Source organism: Lissotriton vulgaris, chromosome 2_1 (assembly GCF_964263255.1).
Source record: "Lissotriton vulgaris chromosome 2_1, aLisVul1.2, whole genome shotgun sequence".
Lineage (NCBI taxonomy): Eukaryota > Metazoa > Chordata > Amphibia > Caudata > Salamandridae > Lissotriton > Lissotriton vulgaris.
In genome coordinates, this window is record NC_141687.1 from 1,067,787 (window position 1) to 1,084,674 (window position 16,888).

Below are 16,888 nucleotides of genomic sequence, written 5' to 3' on the forward strand. Positions count from 1 at the left end.
GTCATTCATTATTAAAAATAAATAATAGACATATTTACATGACACACTTACTATACATTTGTATTAAAGACCAAGTCAACATAAGAATGACAACTATATACAACATTATAAAACAAAATAAATGGGTGCACGATCATGTGAGCTTCCCGCGAGACTTGCATGAGTGATGAAATCACCCTCAAATATGGATTTAAATGGTTAATACTAAAGGTATACATTATTGAAAGAAGTTATCACTCTCTTTTTCTGATTTAAAATCACCTCTTTGATGTAAAGACACCGTCATAGCCATTAAACCATCTTGTATTAAATGATTATTGAACTTGCTGAGAAGATCACTTATTGTGACACCAACAAGAACTGGGAAGATGGACTACCTCAACTGAAATGTTATTACTCCCTATTACAATCAGACACCATTTATTACATAGATTTCACCAAACAGTCCACACTCTACCGTAATGTTACAAAACAAAGCTATTCCCTTTAGAAATCGGGTGTGCAGACAGGATACACTCTTCAGTCATCCTACCATATATACATTGAAAACAAAAATGTTATTTACTTTAAAAAAACCTTAGCAATTCACTGAAAAAAACAAAGGTTAAAGTTAACAATATAGTTCACTGAATATGTCAGTGACAACATTAACGTATTGTACTGAAAAAACATATATTCACCAGTTGCAGTTAGCATAGCTGACTATAACTTGGAATTATGGAATCCCATTTTATGATAATTTGCATTTTACTCTATTTATATAATTTTATGTGAAAAGTGCAGCTTTTAAGATATGTATTATCAAAATAAAGCTTTTTGACTGACTGTAACTTGTGCCTCCGCCAGGGTCTGTTTATGGTCTCACAGATTACATCACTCATGACATGTTCTATGACATCATTTATAACATCACTGATGACATCTCAAACGACATCATTGATGACCACTAACGGCATCATCCAATTGCTCTATAAATGGGGATAGCATTAGAGCTGTAAAAGTAAGTGCAAAATAGCTCAGAATAGTATGAAGCATCATTGCTGCTGTCATGTTTACAACCCCAAAAGATGAAGCAAGGTAGTGTTATGTGCAGCATTGACCGGTACTAGACACTTCATGGGTATCCGAGTTCATGGCGCCTACGAACCACAGATGGAACAGTAACCTATCTTGCACGCAATGTTCAATCTGTACACAACTACCCTGGGAAAACCAAGCTCCTCAGATACTAAGACTCTTACGTAACCAATGCCTCCAAAAGACAGTGTTTACCTGAATCAAATTCCAGAGAGCTAATGAACCTACAATGAGAACTGAAGTGGATATAAGTAAAACAGTGGATACTCTTAGCATTGGTAACTCTATGGAGAGAGTTTTTCTGTAGCACACCGTTTGCAGAGAGTGAAGCGTGTATGAGGGTAAAATTGTCAGAGGGTCATCAGACTCCAACCGTTGGATGAAGCCCTGCCATTCTATCCTGGTCTGTGCTGTTGTTGATTCCAGCCCCGGTGGAACTAACCATTCTGTTTAGATACTCTCAGGATTGGGTGCTATGCCAACTATTGGGTGTACTGTATATTTACCCACTTCTTATAAAGACTTGTGCACTTATTTTTTGTAAGGGAAACAAAACTGTGCTACTACTGCAAAAATGTTATGACTTCAAGATTGATTTTGAGCACATTGTACAAATTCCTTACACTCAAGTACATGTACTTTTTGAATTGGATGCGAAATATTCCAGAAAGTAGCAAGATGAAATCTGGCAAAAAATTCTTTAAAGAGTTTTATATAGCGCTACTAAGTATGAAAAGGGTATCAGAGCGCTTTACAGCTCATACACTCAGTTTACACAAAATGAGGACAGCTGCTTTGAGTTCAATCATGTAATTGGTTGAGCACAGAGGGAGAGAAGTAGCTTGGGTAAGATTTAACCGCTTAACCGTGGTGGGAATTCTGCCACGGTGCCGCAGCTTAGCGGAGTGGACGGGGCCACGTCGGCCAATGGACGTGCGCAGCACTACGAAAGTAGTGCGTGTGACAGTCGTTTGCTGACACAAGCTTGCAAGGGGATAAAGAGAGCATGGGATAAAAAGCCTGTCCACATTGGGCGATTAATGACCCCGCTAATTGAGGTGCCTGTTGATTACAGAGCCTTTAGCTGTCTCTGAAAGCTCAAGAAGGAGAGGTTTGTCTATGGAGATGTGTCACGTTGTAAAGACCTGCGTCACATTATACCTGTGTCAGGTATAATGTATGCAGAGTGGGCGATCCAACACAAAAGAGCCTCATAGAAGTGACGCAGTGAAATCTATAAGATTTCACTGCACTACTTCTAGGTCGACACTGCGCATGGTGCATATTGTAAAATACGGCATGTTGCATCATATTTACAAAGTGACGTATCTAGGTAGATGCGTCACTTTGTAAACCCCTTTGCCATATTATACCATCGCCAGGTATAATGTATGCAGGGGTGGCATTTTGACGCAAGTAAGCCTCGTAGAAGTGATGCAGTGTAAGATTTCACTGCGCCACTTCTGGGTTGCAAATGCATCAGTATCTTACGCCTGCCTCAGAGCAGGCGTAAGACTGATGCAGGCACATTTCACATGGGACTTGCCCATGTTAAATGACCTATTGCTGGAGTTGCATCACTTTTATGACACACTCCATTAATGCGGCATTTTTGCGCCTTCACGTACGTCAGAAATACTGACGTATCTGTAACTCCTTGCGACATGATGCTTCATACAGTAAATATGATGCATCCAGCATGCAGCAAGGAGGGCGCAATGAAAAGTGATGCATCACTGTTTTCACGCAGCGATGTGTCACTTTTCTTAAATGAGGCCCAGAATTACTCTTCCTTCCGCATGTACACACTTTTTGCCCAAACCTGGCTTTGATCTACTCTGACACCCGGGAAACTTACATGCTGAAGCAGTTATGCAACATTTGCGAAAGCAACACCTTTTTTCTAAAATGAATAAATGCATTTTCCATAGCTCTGCTGTGGAGTGTTTAGGGTGCATTATTAGAAATTAGGGAAATAAGATGGATGAAATAAACAAAAGTAGCAATGGTGCAATGAGATACATTAATCTCAGCAAAGCCAATTCAGAGTATTTTTGGTGTTGCCAATTTCCATAGAAAGTTCATTCATCGGATTACTGAAGTTATGAGTCTCTTTCATTTGATTTGATTTGATTTGATTATTCAATTTATAGAGCGCAACGAATACCCGGAGGCATCTTGGCGGTAAAAAGGTTTAAAAAGGAAATATGTAGTTTTTCTTTTTGTGTGGTCCTCAGTGGCTTCATAAATCTGGAGTAAAGTAACGCAGCGCAAATCACTGCGTTGCATTACTCTGCCTTGGAAAGGCATACCGTGGGCATTGCAACTTCTGTGGTTTTTGACGCATTCCCAGGTTTCCAAAAGTGAAACTATTGGTAATGCATAAAAGATACCATTTCCCAGGGGAGGCATAATGAGGAGAAATATCTTTGTTTCTCCTCTTCAGAAAGAGGACTATGCCTCTCAGGATTGTTTTGGTGCAGGGAGGTGCTCCTTCCTGCACAAAAACAAACCTGCATGCAACACGGGGCACTCTTGCACCGTGGTGCAAGGGTGCCTGCATTGACACATGGCTCCCTATAAATCACTTACTAGGAAATATTTCAGGCACAATGCACCTTGGTATGCGGCTGAATTGAAAACTGATAAGACCCGCTGCAAAAGGTTTGAGCCAACTGGAGGCAATCTAAAAGCAATTCTGACAAACAATTTTTTAAAGATGCACTTCGCTCCTATCATGCCAAACTAAAGACAGCTCTTAGTACATTGTCCATAAAATTAATCAGGCAGCAACTCATTCAAGGTGCTTTGAAGTACACCAGGCCCAACAGCAAGAGCATAGTTGTCCCACCCTACCTAAACCTCTGCATCAAACTTGGTACCTTCTTCCACAACAAGATCAGGCAGATCGATGACAGCTACAAAAAAGGGAAGACCCAGCCACTATGTAGTAGTGGGCCTCTGCAAGGCCTACCAGTGCTAGGGGTTCTCCCTTCTCTGCACAGAGTCTCCAGACCAATAGGAAGAAGTTGGCACAGAAACAGGAATAGAAAAGACAGGGTTTAATAAACCTCATGAGGTGGAACTACATTCACACAACACCCTTTGCTAATGTATGAAGTGATGCACTGAATGGAAGGAGCTTGGTCCATTTACACCCACACAGGGGCTCAAATGAAGGCGGTACAAGTACAAAATGCTGGTTATAAGTACATATTAGGTCATACAGAAAGTTTACAGGCGACAAGTTGGAGGAGCTACTAGTTTGCTAATTCTGGTGGACACATCCTGACAGTTACAGACTACAGTAGCTGCAAGCTCAACTGAGCATGTGCGAAAGTGGAAGATGCTAAACATATCTCGTCTCTAGGCAGATTTCAAGAGCAGTTAACAAAAAGGTAGGACAGAGCACATGGCGAGCACATGGCAAACAAAATGGCTGACAGAAATACAAAATGGATTCTATAAAACTGACAAGATAGTGTCTAAATACAGGATGTCTTCTGCTAATGCTTAACATAATTGCTGCCAAATTACAACAACTACACCCACCACCACTGCCTGCAACCACGCCGCACTCCAACAGACCATGCTCAACTGAACTCCACTCACCACCGACAACTCATTCAAGACCATAAAGAGCAACTATTCAGAAGTCCCATTGGTTATTTACCCAAACCACATCTTCCACGGAGCAGCCGCCTCCATCGCACCACCCCTTTTCCGCACCATCAACTGCTCCATCGAAACTTCCGCCTTCCCCGATGACTGGAAATGTGCTAAGATAACCCCCCTGTGAAGAAGCTGTCTGCTGACCCGACAGACCCCAAGAACTTCAGACCCAAATTCCTGCTCCCCTTCCCAGCCAAGGTCATTGAGAATGCCATCAACCTCCAAGTCTTTGAGTTCAGGGAAGAGAACCATGTCCTGGACACCTCCCAGCCCGGCTTCCGAAGCAACCACAGCATGGAGACAGCACTCCTCAGTGCTACCGATTACATCTGCTCCCTCCTGGACTGGGGTAAAACCGTAGCCCTCATCCTACAGGACCTCTTGGCCATCTTCAACATCGCCACCCAACATACCCTAATCACGAGACTCCATGATGCCGGCATCCATGACAAGGCACTGGACTGGATCCACCCCAACCTCACAGGGCGAACACAGCAAGTCAGACATCCCTTGTTGCTCTCTGAACCTATAGAAATCAGCTGCATAGTGCCCCTGGGTTTCTAACTGAGCCCAACTCTCTTCAAAATCTACATGCTCCTCCTCGCACCCATGGTCACAAACCATGGACTCGACACACAGCTGATCCTCTCCCTCTCCAAAGAACCCACAGCTGTCAGAATCAACTTTCAGAAGCTGATGATGGCTGTTGCTACCTGGATGAAAGACTGCTGCCTCAAGCTCAACTAGGAGTGCACCGAAGTACTCATCTTGGCAAGGTTGGGTCTGGTTCTTTCCTGAATGGGAATTTGCCTGGATGTTCCTGGTTCGTTGGGACTTTGTGCTTTCCGTTGGGTTTGCTTGCGGCCCTGGCTGATGTATCTTCCCTCTTTGGGGGTTTGGGTTGATGCCTGGATGGTTCCCAGACCTTCAATTACCTTGGTTTCCTTTTTTCTCCATTGTGGGTGAGTGTGGCCTTATGGTTTCTGTCTCTTGCTCTGCAGGTTACATGTTCAGTTCCTAGTGCTTCCATGGTTACGTTGACTGTCTTGGCCTCCAGCCATACCTCCCTGTGTCCCCCTGCTCTTGTCTACTTTTGATGGTTGCCAGGATGGCCTTCTGGTCACTGCTGAACTTGGACCTCTAGGGAATGCTGGGGTTTGGTTCCTGGGCCTCCTTCTGTTGTGGTGCTGGGTTCAGCTGGTCTGCCTCTGGCCTTGCCACGTGGGTTCCTTGCTTTCTTACTGGTGCTGTTGGGTCCCATCGTCCTCAGGACTTCCAAGGCCTGAAACCAAATTGGGTATCAGTTATAATATGCTGGTCCTCAGCCCAATCCATTAGTCGGCTAAGGATAACCCTCCCTAAGACCTTTGCTGACACATCTATTAGGGAGATTGGTCTATAACAAAGTGGGATATCCCTATTTCCTTTTTTAAAATGAGGACTATCGTGGCTGTTGACCAGGATGATAGCATCGTGGTGTCGACTGCTGCGTTAATGACTCTTGTCAGGATAGGTGCCCATAGTTCAACCTCGCTCAGAAAAAGATGAGGTGGAATCCCATCAGGTCCTGGAGCCTTATTTCGGGTCAGACCTTCAATCCCTGCCTTGATCTCACCCAGAACAAATCTTATCTCACTGCTGTTCCTTTTCCTCCTGTTACTCTCTGCACGGGTCTTATCTGTGCCATGGTTGTAGAGTCCAGAAAGGTGTTCTTTCCATTGCCCTGGCAGAATGTTATTGGCTATCCTAGGTTTGTTTGCCTCTTTGAAAGAGGGGTTGTTTATGAATTTCCAAAAGGCAGTTGCATCTTTTAGCTCCATCGCCTCCCTCAGATCCTCCCAGGCTTGGTGTTGTAATTTTGTTTTGCAGCCTTTAACAGATTGCTTGTAATTTTCCCTACAGAGGATCACCCTACCCTTATCTCTTGGGATAGATTTTAGAGCGGCTTTCAGCTCTCTTGAGGCATTGGAGCATTGTTGGTCAAACCACCTTGGATCTTCCGACTTGGGTCTGTTTTATGTTGATCTGAGCAGAATATCAAATATTTGGGCGACACCCTCGAAGGCCCTAACTAAGTCAGTCCCCTCCACCCCCAGGTCCAGGCAATTCAAAATGGCTTGTTCGACATCTTTCATCAGTGCTGAATAAAAGACTTCCCCATTAGCCTGTGACCATCTCAACCTCCTGCCTTGGTCTATGATGCTTGCCGTTCCCCCCAACCGGTGTCTTCTTACAGGGATTTAGCTCTGCAAGAGACAGGACGAGAGGGTTATGGTCGCTAAAAATACTCAAGCAAATTCTAAAACCTAACACCCATTTTTTTATAGCCAAGGAGACAAAGATGAAATTGATGAATGAAGCACATCCTCTGCCTTTAAATGTTGGGTGGCTCGTTTTATTCTTGCCAACTATCACCAGATCCATGGTGTGTGTGAGGGCATGCATATTTAATAATTTTCTAAGTGCCTTTGCCTCCGTAGTGTGTTCCATGTGCGGACCCTCATCCAATTTGCATGTAGACCAGTTCCCGCCATTAACTATCAGATTTGGGCATAGGTGGCAATTGAAGTCGCCATCTAGGATCAGATGGGGTGCCATCCCCCGCTCTTGTATTTGAGTGAGCCTGCTATCTAGCTCTCGGAAGCTTACAGTGCCCTGCCCCATTGTCACTGCATTATAAAAGTTTATAAAAATTAACGTGTGTCCTCTATTTTGGAACCTAAGCCCCTGCACAATATCTGAGTCCCAGTCCAATTCAGTATATCTGCCCTGTAACCAAAGATCAACAAATGTAACCAACCCTCTCCTAGATCTCCCTAATAGTGCCTTGCAGGACGGGATGAAGTAGGTCTTGTAGCCCTCTAACAAGAAGGAACTGTTCACCACGTCCCATGTTTCCTGTAGACAAATGATTTGAAATTTCCGTATGTAGTGTACCTATTCTTCATTCTTAAATTTAGAGGATAAACCGGCTATATTCCAGGAAACTAACTTGAATTCACTCTCATTTTGCCTATCTGCACTGCCCAATGTTAGACGGGTGTTGTGTCCCATCACCCTCGATGTTTAGATTGCTAAACTCTTGTGATTTTGCTATGTTAGAGTCCATAGCGGTTTGATTTACTACTCCCCCAGCAGTGATCGCCTCTTCTGTCCTTCCTGAGACTGTGATAATGGTTTTGCTTGCATGGGAATGAACACCTTTGACTTACCCGGGCAAGCTCAGTCAATCAATATCATTTAGGTCCCTGGCATTACTGAGGGGGGCGTAAAAGTTGTATTTGGAACTCTAAAACCTCACTCGTGTTCTCCCACCCGGTGTCCCCTGTTTTCCTGCGAGTTATTCAAGGTCATCGTTTGTCGATAAAGTTGCCCAGTGGGACAATTTTAATACTTGAGCCCCCCTCATCTCGATAAAGCTAATTATACTGAGAAAACAGCATACACACGAGCTTGGGGTACCTTAAGGTCACAATAACGCAGTCACCTGGGCAGGCTTTCCTGGTGCTGCCAATCCAAGATACTCTCCTGGCCATCAGAATGTGCCTATAGTCTATGTTCCTGCCCAACCAGTGAGCTGTCTTGTTAATCAGCATTAGTGTTGATTCTTCTCTACCATTCATGCAGGCTGGAACACATTAAAACCACAGTGTATGAACATGAAGCAGGGTGCAAATCTAAAAGTGGCAGATCTGTGGTACAATGTGGACTTTGCATTGACGACTCTCCAGGGTGTTGATGTGGGGCGGCCCTATCCACTGTGTTAATGTGGGCTGATTGAGCTGATTGGAGTGCTGTGATGTTACCAGCTGGCTGCAAAAGAGACCCAGTGTGCAGTGATGCACATGTAATCAAGGGCTTGGCAACTGGTCCACATGTCTGTTGTCAGGTGGATAGTGTGAACAGCACTCTTCTGCAAAGTTGCCCCAATCACCTCCAGCACATCTTGATGTAGTGCTGGAACCGCAACTCTGGCAAAATAGGACTGGCTAAGAACCTTTCATTTAGGGCAGACTGTTGCCACAAATTCTAGAAAACCCACCCCTTCCACGAATGAAAAAGAGAGAAGGTCCAGCGCTAACATTTTAGCCAGCATTGCATTATGCAGACATGCTGTTGGGTGGTTGCGTTCAAATGGCGCATCTGACCAAAACATGCTTTTAATGGTGGTCTGGACCATGTTCATATGTGACGATGATCCAGACTTCTTCAACCCAGTTAGGCTCATTGATGGCTCATTGATGTACTTTTTCGCATTGCTGTCTCTACCAGACTCTTACTGTGCCTCCTAGATGTTGCTGTTGTAGAGGGTGTGGGCACTACCACTGCAGTGCTGCTGCCAGGGGTACTGTTTGTACCAGAGAAAATGTCTCTCGCTTCTTCACCTTCCCCTGCACGATCAGCTCCTCGTTATCAGATGCAATATCAATGGCTACATTTGGCTTTGTACTTTTGGCTTTCCGGATGTTACTTAGGTGCGCCTCCAACTGGATAATGTGCTGTTTTTGGAGATGACCTCTCTGGCCTCTGGTACCATAGTTGGTACCAAGATTACCCCGACTAACTACTTGTTTATAAATCAAACAAATAACTTGTTTTTCCGCCTTTTTGCTAATATTAAAGAAGTCTCAAACTGAGGAGTTGAGATTTCTGGTGGTGGTGGAGGTGCCACTTTCAATGGCTGATGAAGTGGAGGATGGGCGTGGCGGAATTTGACTCTGTTGTGCACTTACAGCACCACTACTTGAGGTAATGGAGGTCGAACTGGATGGATGTCCATGCCGGCCATTCTGAAGAGAAAATATGGCAGCTGTAGGTCGTGTTGGTGTAGTAGTTACCTGTATTGGTGGTGGTACCAGTGCCACGCCACCCACATCCCGCGCAGTATTTCGGTATAGGGTAGAAATGTCTGTCTGCTGCATGCCCGCTGGGGCTGTAGTGACGACTGTGATGACTGGGTCATCATCGTCAGACTCTTCATCAGCAGCAGAAGACACAATTTCTACTTCTTCTTCGTCAAAACCCATAACTGAAAGACTTGCGGGAACCTTCCTTTTACCTAGCTTTGTCGGCTCATGGCGTGCCTCCCTCTCAGACTGAATTGGTGGGTGCAAATCAAGATCTAGATCATCAGAAGGAAGGGGGCTTGAATAAGAAGTTGTACTAGCCCTCCTTTTCCTTGCTGGGGATCTGGAAGACAATGGATCATCAGGAGTGGCTTGCTCGGCTGATACCTCCGCATGAATCTCGATTTCCTGATGTGCCGCTACTTCTGGAGGAACAAGTATTGTGGGCAGTTGTGCCTCTCCTTGTGCCTCTCCTTGTGCCTCTCCTTGCGCCTCTCCTTGAGCCTCTCCTTGTGCCTCTCCTTGCACCTCTCCTTGCGCCTCGTCTCCTTGCATCTCTCCTTGCGCCTCTCCTTGCGCCTCTCCTTGCGCCTCTCCTTTTTGAACCTGTGATTGTCGTTGCGGCTGTGGTTGAACACTCGTAAGATGAGTTACACTCTGCGTTGATTGGATGCTAGTTTGAGATGAGTCAACGCCAACATCACTGGTCGATGGTGAAAGAGCAATTAAAGTGGCTGCCTCTGTGGCACTCATGGGTTTGGGCCTAACATGGCGTGGTGGCACTGAGACCAATGAAGCGGAGGTGCTGCTTCCAGCTTGGTCCCCGGCAGACACCGCTGCTGCAGGCGTAGTTTTTTTCCCCCAAAAAGTGGCGGTCGGCACACCAGTCTCCTTGGTAAGTGGCGCCACTTGCTTCTTCTGCTCCTTCTTACTGGCAGTGGCACTGGCAACTTTCTTGGTAGAGGAGCTATGGCTACCTTTCTTTGGGCCCATCTTCTTCAGATGTCAGAACAGCAGGACGCAGTTGCACGAGTTGCAGAATTGTCTGTGGCCACATGTGACGTCACGTGACGTTGTGCACACACCGCAGCAGGACTTCTTCCTGGCACTACAACAAGTGATGATGATGAGGATGATTCCTGGTACTCAGTCTTTATGCACCTAAAAGCAAAGAAGCCAGAGGAACATCAGTTAAATAAAAGTTGCATATGTCATGCTTCAATTAATACTATTGCAACTAGGCATTTATTATTATTAACACAACACACCCAAAAACCGAAAGACCCAAAATAAAAATTGCAATTCTAACCAAAAATGGATGTTTAAATTAATAGAGAGAGACCACACAGAGAGAGTTGTTCATGTACCCATTCATACCCCTAGGCCTACTGGCCCGCAGGCTTGCCGGCCTATGGCAAAAACTGCCTGGCCTCAATATGCCCCCCCACCCACATGGCCAGGCCCTGGACCAGGCCCCAACAACACCCAAAAAAACAAAATACACAGAAAAATCACCTCAATTCAATGCCATCCATGCCCTAAATGATGTTTAAATTCAAGAGACCCCACAGAAAGACTTGGTGCATGCACCACTGACTACCCCTGGGCATAATGGATGAAAGCAAGGCAGACTGGGTGCAGGCCTATGGCACAAAGCACAATGCCTGGCTACAAAATGGCCCCTAGACCCCCACCCACATGGCCAGGCCCTGGACCAGGCTCCAACAACACCCAAAAAATCGAAATACACAGAAAAATCACCTCAATCCAATTCCATCCATGCCCTAAATGATGTTTAAATTCAAGAGACCCCACAGAAAGACTTGGTCCATGCACCACTGACTACCCCTGGGCCTACTGGCTAGTATGGCTTTAACACACACCCCAAAATTAAAAAAAACTTCCACATATAACAGTGAGCTATTCAATTTCATGCCATCCATGCTGTAAATGATATTTAAGTTCAACAAAATTCACAGAAACAGTTGTATCATGCACCCATGGCTAACCCTGGGCCTACTGGATACTGTGGCTACCCACAATATATTTTTTTTTAAGTTGTGAAAAAGTTTATAAATTGTAGTTGCAGCAACTGCAATACCCCAAACAAACAACACCAACTTACTTGTAAAATCTCAAATCCAATAGTGATTCAAACAAAAAGTCCTCAAATACAAATATCCAGCAGCAGCCACAAAGAGTAATCCTTCCAGCTCCAGATCCAAAGGAAAAGTGACTAAGACATGGACAAAGCACTGGGAGGAGCCTGCTGGACAGGAACAGGAAGTTGGAGACTCCGGAGCACTTCCTTCCTCCCACCCCTCCAAAAATGGACTCCTTGCACAAAAAAGTGCAGCTAAATGTCAATCTGAGGAGTTATTCTGATCCAAATGATCATTTTCAGAAGGTTTATGCTGCCCGCGATAGATTTCTTGTGCAGAATTGCAATTTTTGCGACTTCGGGAAAGCAAGCTGTTTAAATCTCCCGCCGAATGTCAGCTGCGCGTCGCATCTATGTATTTTCTGTTGTTTACTCTCGCGATATGTGATTGCGTGCCCTTATGACGTATTCACATTCTCAAAGTCTCGCAGTGCAAGATGGCAGGACTCCATGACATACTCGCGGTCGAAAAGTCTCGCGCGATCACGCAGTCAGATCCAAAATGGCGCAGCGCACGCAAAATGGGAGGAAAACAACTCGGCGAACTCAGAATCACAGTAAATCAATGCCGCGCGCGCAAGATTGTATTTTTGAAGCTCGAACAAGCAAAAACAATTGGCAACTCGCGAATTGCCAATTGTTTAGCAATTTTGCACGATTTGCGGATTGCGAAATTGCCAAAAATTCGCAAATTCCACGAGCAAAACAAATTTTCAGCCCATGCTTATCTCTCAGAGGCAAGATATCAGGGAATTTGCCCAGCCCAGCCTCTTCCGGGCTAAAATGGGCGCAGACAGGTCCCCTGCGCACGTCCCGTGTAGCGGGAGCTCAAGGCATGCTTTATGGGTCGAATGGCACGAATCTGACGTGGCTCTGTCAGCGGTTCCCCCTGGGCCGCGGAGTTCTGAGGTGTAGCAGGCAGCAGCAGGCAGGCAGGCAGGCAGGGTTAAAAAAAATGAGTTAAACGCTCCCGCGCAGCGGAAGCTGAAGGCAGGCTTTATGCGCCGGCTAGCGTGAATCTGACGCAGCTCTGGCCGTGGAGTCCTGGGGTGTAGCAGGCAGCAGCAGGCAGGCAGGGTCCAAAAAAATGAGTTAAACGCTCCCCTCTCTATTGTTCATGTTTGTTCTTGTCGCCCTCCGTCTTTTTCTTTCCCTCCTTCTCTCTCTTCTTTGCTCCACTTGTCTCTTGCTCTCCCTCCCTCACGCTCTCTTTCTCTCACTATCTCTCTCCTCTCTATCTCCCTCACTTTTTCTATTTCACCCTCTCATGCTCTCTCAGCTTCTATTTCTGTTCCCTCCCTGTTTCACACTACTGCTTTTTTTCTCTTGATCTGTCACTAATTCTCTTTCTTTTTCTCCTACTTTCTTTCTCTCTCTCCCTTCACATTTTTTTTCTATCACTCCCTATTTCCTTCTCTTGTTCTCTATCTTATCTCTTTCTGTCTCTTCGGGCCATATGCAGGTAATCTCTATTTACCGATTCTGAAATACCGAATGTTACCGATTTGGTATTTCAGAATCGGTAAATAGTATGTAGGTAAACATTCGGCAAATTTTACCGATTTGGTAATATTCGGTATTACCGATTCGGTATTACCGATTCAGTATTTACCGATCCGGAGGCCCATAGGAATGAATGGGAAGCCATTCACTATTACTGATTCGGTAAATACCGAATCGGTAATAGTGGGAACAAATTTAAGGGTGGCAGGGTGTCACATTGACACCCTGTTGCACCCCTGAATCATGCATGTGTGCACATGTGGCACACATACATGCCCTAAGGGCATGTATGTCTGCCACAAGGCACTTTTAAAAAAGCACAACATAGCTTTTTTAAAGGTTTTCGATATTTACCAACAACTTGTAGTTGGTAGTAAATAACGAATCCTTAAATCAAAAATGCACTTACTTGAGTGCTCCCTACATAGGATTTAAGGATTTGGTAATTTACTGATTCAGTATATTAAGGATTTGGTAGTTTACTGATTCCTTAAATTACCAAATCAGTAAATTACCGAATCCTTAAATCAAGGCACCTACATTGGAAAAAGCTAAATACCGGTCGGTAATTGCAAATTTACCAATTTTAGGCCGTTTCCGACCGGTATTAAGCTAACTACATATGGCCCTTGGTCTTTCACTCGCCCTCCATTTCTCTTGTTCTCCCTCCCTCTCTTGTGTTCTTGATTCCCTTTATCCCTCCCTCTCTTGGTCGTGTTCCCCTTTACCTCTCTCTTACTCCATTTCCATCTCTCAATCTTACCTGTTCTCTCACCATCTCTATCTTTTTCTCACCCCATGTTCTCTTATCATCTCTCTTTCTCTCTTTCTTTGTTCTCTCCCCACTTTCTCTCATTCTTTCTCTTTCTTTCTTGGTCTCGCCCTCTTTTTTCTCCTGCTTACTCTTGTTCTCTCTTTCTCCCTCTCTCTACCTCTTGCTCTATCTTTATCTTTCTCTGTCTCTTCCATTTTTTCTCTCTCTCACCCTCCTCCCTGCCTCCCTGTGATTGGGTGAGATTGAAATGAGGGCACAGTACTGGGAGTTGCACTTAATATATACATTTATGGTTTGAGATATAGTAAACCTTTCATTTCTCTCTGTTTCTTTGCAGTTGATACACATGTTGTTCGCCTCTCTAATGCTGCGGATCCTTGTGCCGGGGTTGTACTGGTTAATATAAATACCACAGAAGGAACAATTTGTGACTTGTCTTGGGATATGAACGATGCTGCTGTGGTCTGCAGGCAGCTGGGGTGTGGAGTGCCAATCTCAGCGCCAGGAGGGTCTGTCTTTGGAGCCCCCCGAAACATGTTTCCTAGAATATCCAATGTGGGCTGCAGAGGAGATGAGTCTAGTGTGTTAAAGTGTCCCTACAACTCCAGCCCACCAGCATCTTGTGATAACAACAGGGATGCGTCCGTACACTGCACAGGTAAGAATCGCGTCAGATCCCACAAAGTCATTCTGACAAATCAGAGATTTAGTCAAAATGTGGGTGAAAACCTATTGGAGTAAGTTTTACACTTTTGGTTTATGACATTTGTGTTTCTTGGGTTTGTTCTACACAAGCTCTTCCTTCTCTCCCACTTCCTGAATTCTAACCAGGAGGAAAGGTATTCAGTTGGCAATAAAGATCTGGATCTCCAGGTTATTGTCCTTCCATTTTGTGCCCTCTTGAAACATGTTTTTTTTTCCTTCTAAAAACTGGTTTGTAACATCTTTTCCAATAGTGGGCATACACTATAGATTCAAAAAATGAAGTTTATATTGAAAGATTTGCATTTTTGACCCCTGACTCAGATTCTGCAAAAATTGGCCATCTCTATGGGGTTGATGAAGGAGTTATATCAACCGTAAGGGATCTAGGTCTGAATATGGAAATAATTCCACCTCCTTTCTCTCTTCCTCCCTTCATGTCCAGTCATATCTTCATGATATATAGTATTTTATTAATGCTTGATCATCTTTTCGAAATGCTACCTCTCTTTAAGTAATTATTCTGGATTTTAACTTAAATTTTTCATCTAACATTGAAATCTGGATTATCAACTCTACATCAGACCTTTGCAAAGGTCTTACACTGGAGGGCTACCCAATGGGAAATATTCTCAAGGAGTCATTGCCGAGTTAACTGCACTTTATCGCCGCCAAAGTTGCGATAAATTTATCACCCCATTTACAAGCTGATGCTAACAGCCCATAGCACCAGTTTACCCGCGATAGCAGCCGCAAAAAACATCGCCACAGACGACCCCAGCAACTATCGCTACTAAGATGCAGAGTAGGCGTTCCCGTGCAAAAAGGCACGACAACACCACTTCGCAACATTCTCAACGACCAGCCAGATCAGCGATACAACCACAAAACATGCAATACGGCAGCAGGAAACTAATACCTGCTCTGACCTTGTGCAAAGTCGGACTATAGCCTGCACCATAAAAGGGAGCCATGCCCACAGCCACACCTGAAGAACAACAGACACCATGGGGCCACTGAACATGCGGGCCGGACACCCAAGAGGGCAACAACACCCACTACCCCCAGGGCCCCCCCTCCCCCGGACACCCACCACCCCCGGACCGACACTGAGGCAGCGCAGACAAAAACAGTGACCCCAGAAAATGCACCAATCTCACAGACCCAACACCAGAGAATGTAATTGCCCAGTACAGGCTCAAAGGGACAGCCCACCTCTGCATCCTGACCACCATTGGCCACCGGCTGATGGTACCAACAGAGTGGACAACCAACATCCCACGTCAGACAAAGCTGCTGGCTGTGATGCACCTGTTGGCCTCGGGTTCCCTCCAACCAACAACCGCCTGATTCGGCGGAGTCACACAGCCAGGCCAATCCAAGTCCCTCACAGCAGTCAAAGATGACACCATCAGCTTGATACCCCAGTACCAAAACTTCCCCCACTCTGCTCAGAAACAGCCTGAAACCAAGCAAGGCTTGTACACCATAGCTGGATTCACGCTCTGTTCAGGGGGCAATTCACTACACACATGTCCCACTTGTGCCCCTGGCAAAACACTGAACACAATAAGTGCAACAGAAAGTGCGCGTATCCCACCAATGTGCAGACACTCCACCTACGTCGCCGCCAACCACCCAGGCAGTGTGCATCATGCATATACCTCCGACAGTCCGTCATCAACCTGTGCTACCAGGATGACACACACGGAAATGCACTGCTCATTGGCCAAATACCAAACGCACACACCACACACCTCAACTCCACAATCATGCAACTCACAACACAGAAAATGCACACGTTACAAGCTCACATACAACATGCACACCCATCAGCCGCAACAGCACAATTCACTGTGGAAACGTGGCCCAGCCATGTTCATTAGCCATCAACGGCATGGCACCTCAGCCACACAATAGCAGAATGTTGGAAGAGGTGCCTATTAGTAGGGAGGGTTCCTCGGGGACAGAGGGGCACAGGGTAGAGGGGGGGACAGGGTAGGCAGGGGGGCACGTGGTGGGGGAGCAGTGGGAAAAAAGAAAAAAAATCATCCTCATCTAAACCTTCGTATAGCTATAGTAATTTTTTGTGTCAAACCCAGACAATGTCATTTAGTAGGAATAGAAACTCAAATTGCGTCACCTGGAACG

At 45.3% G+C, this 16,888-nt stretch overlaps 1 protein-coding gene across 1 annotated transcript in view; it reads left to right on the plus strand.

Moving 5' to 3' along the window:
• LOC147729441 (CD5 antigen-like) overlaps window positions 1-16,888 on the plus strand; it is a 327,270-nt gene that overhangs the window by 131,243 nt on the left and 179,139 nt on the right. The window contains exons 2-3 of the mRNA XM_086959054.1: window positions 4,943-5,098; window positions 14,373-14,693. Coding sequence (XP_086815180.1) covers window positions 4,943-5,098; window positions 14,373-14,693 — 477 coding nt within the window. The remainder of the gene's footprint in view (window positions 1-4,942; window positions 5,099-14,372; window positions 14,694-16,888) is intronic.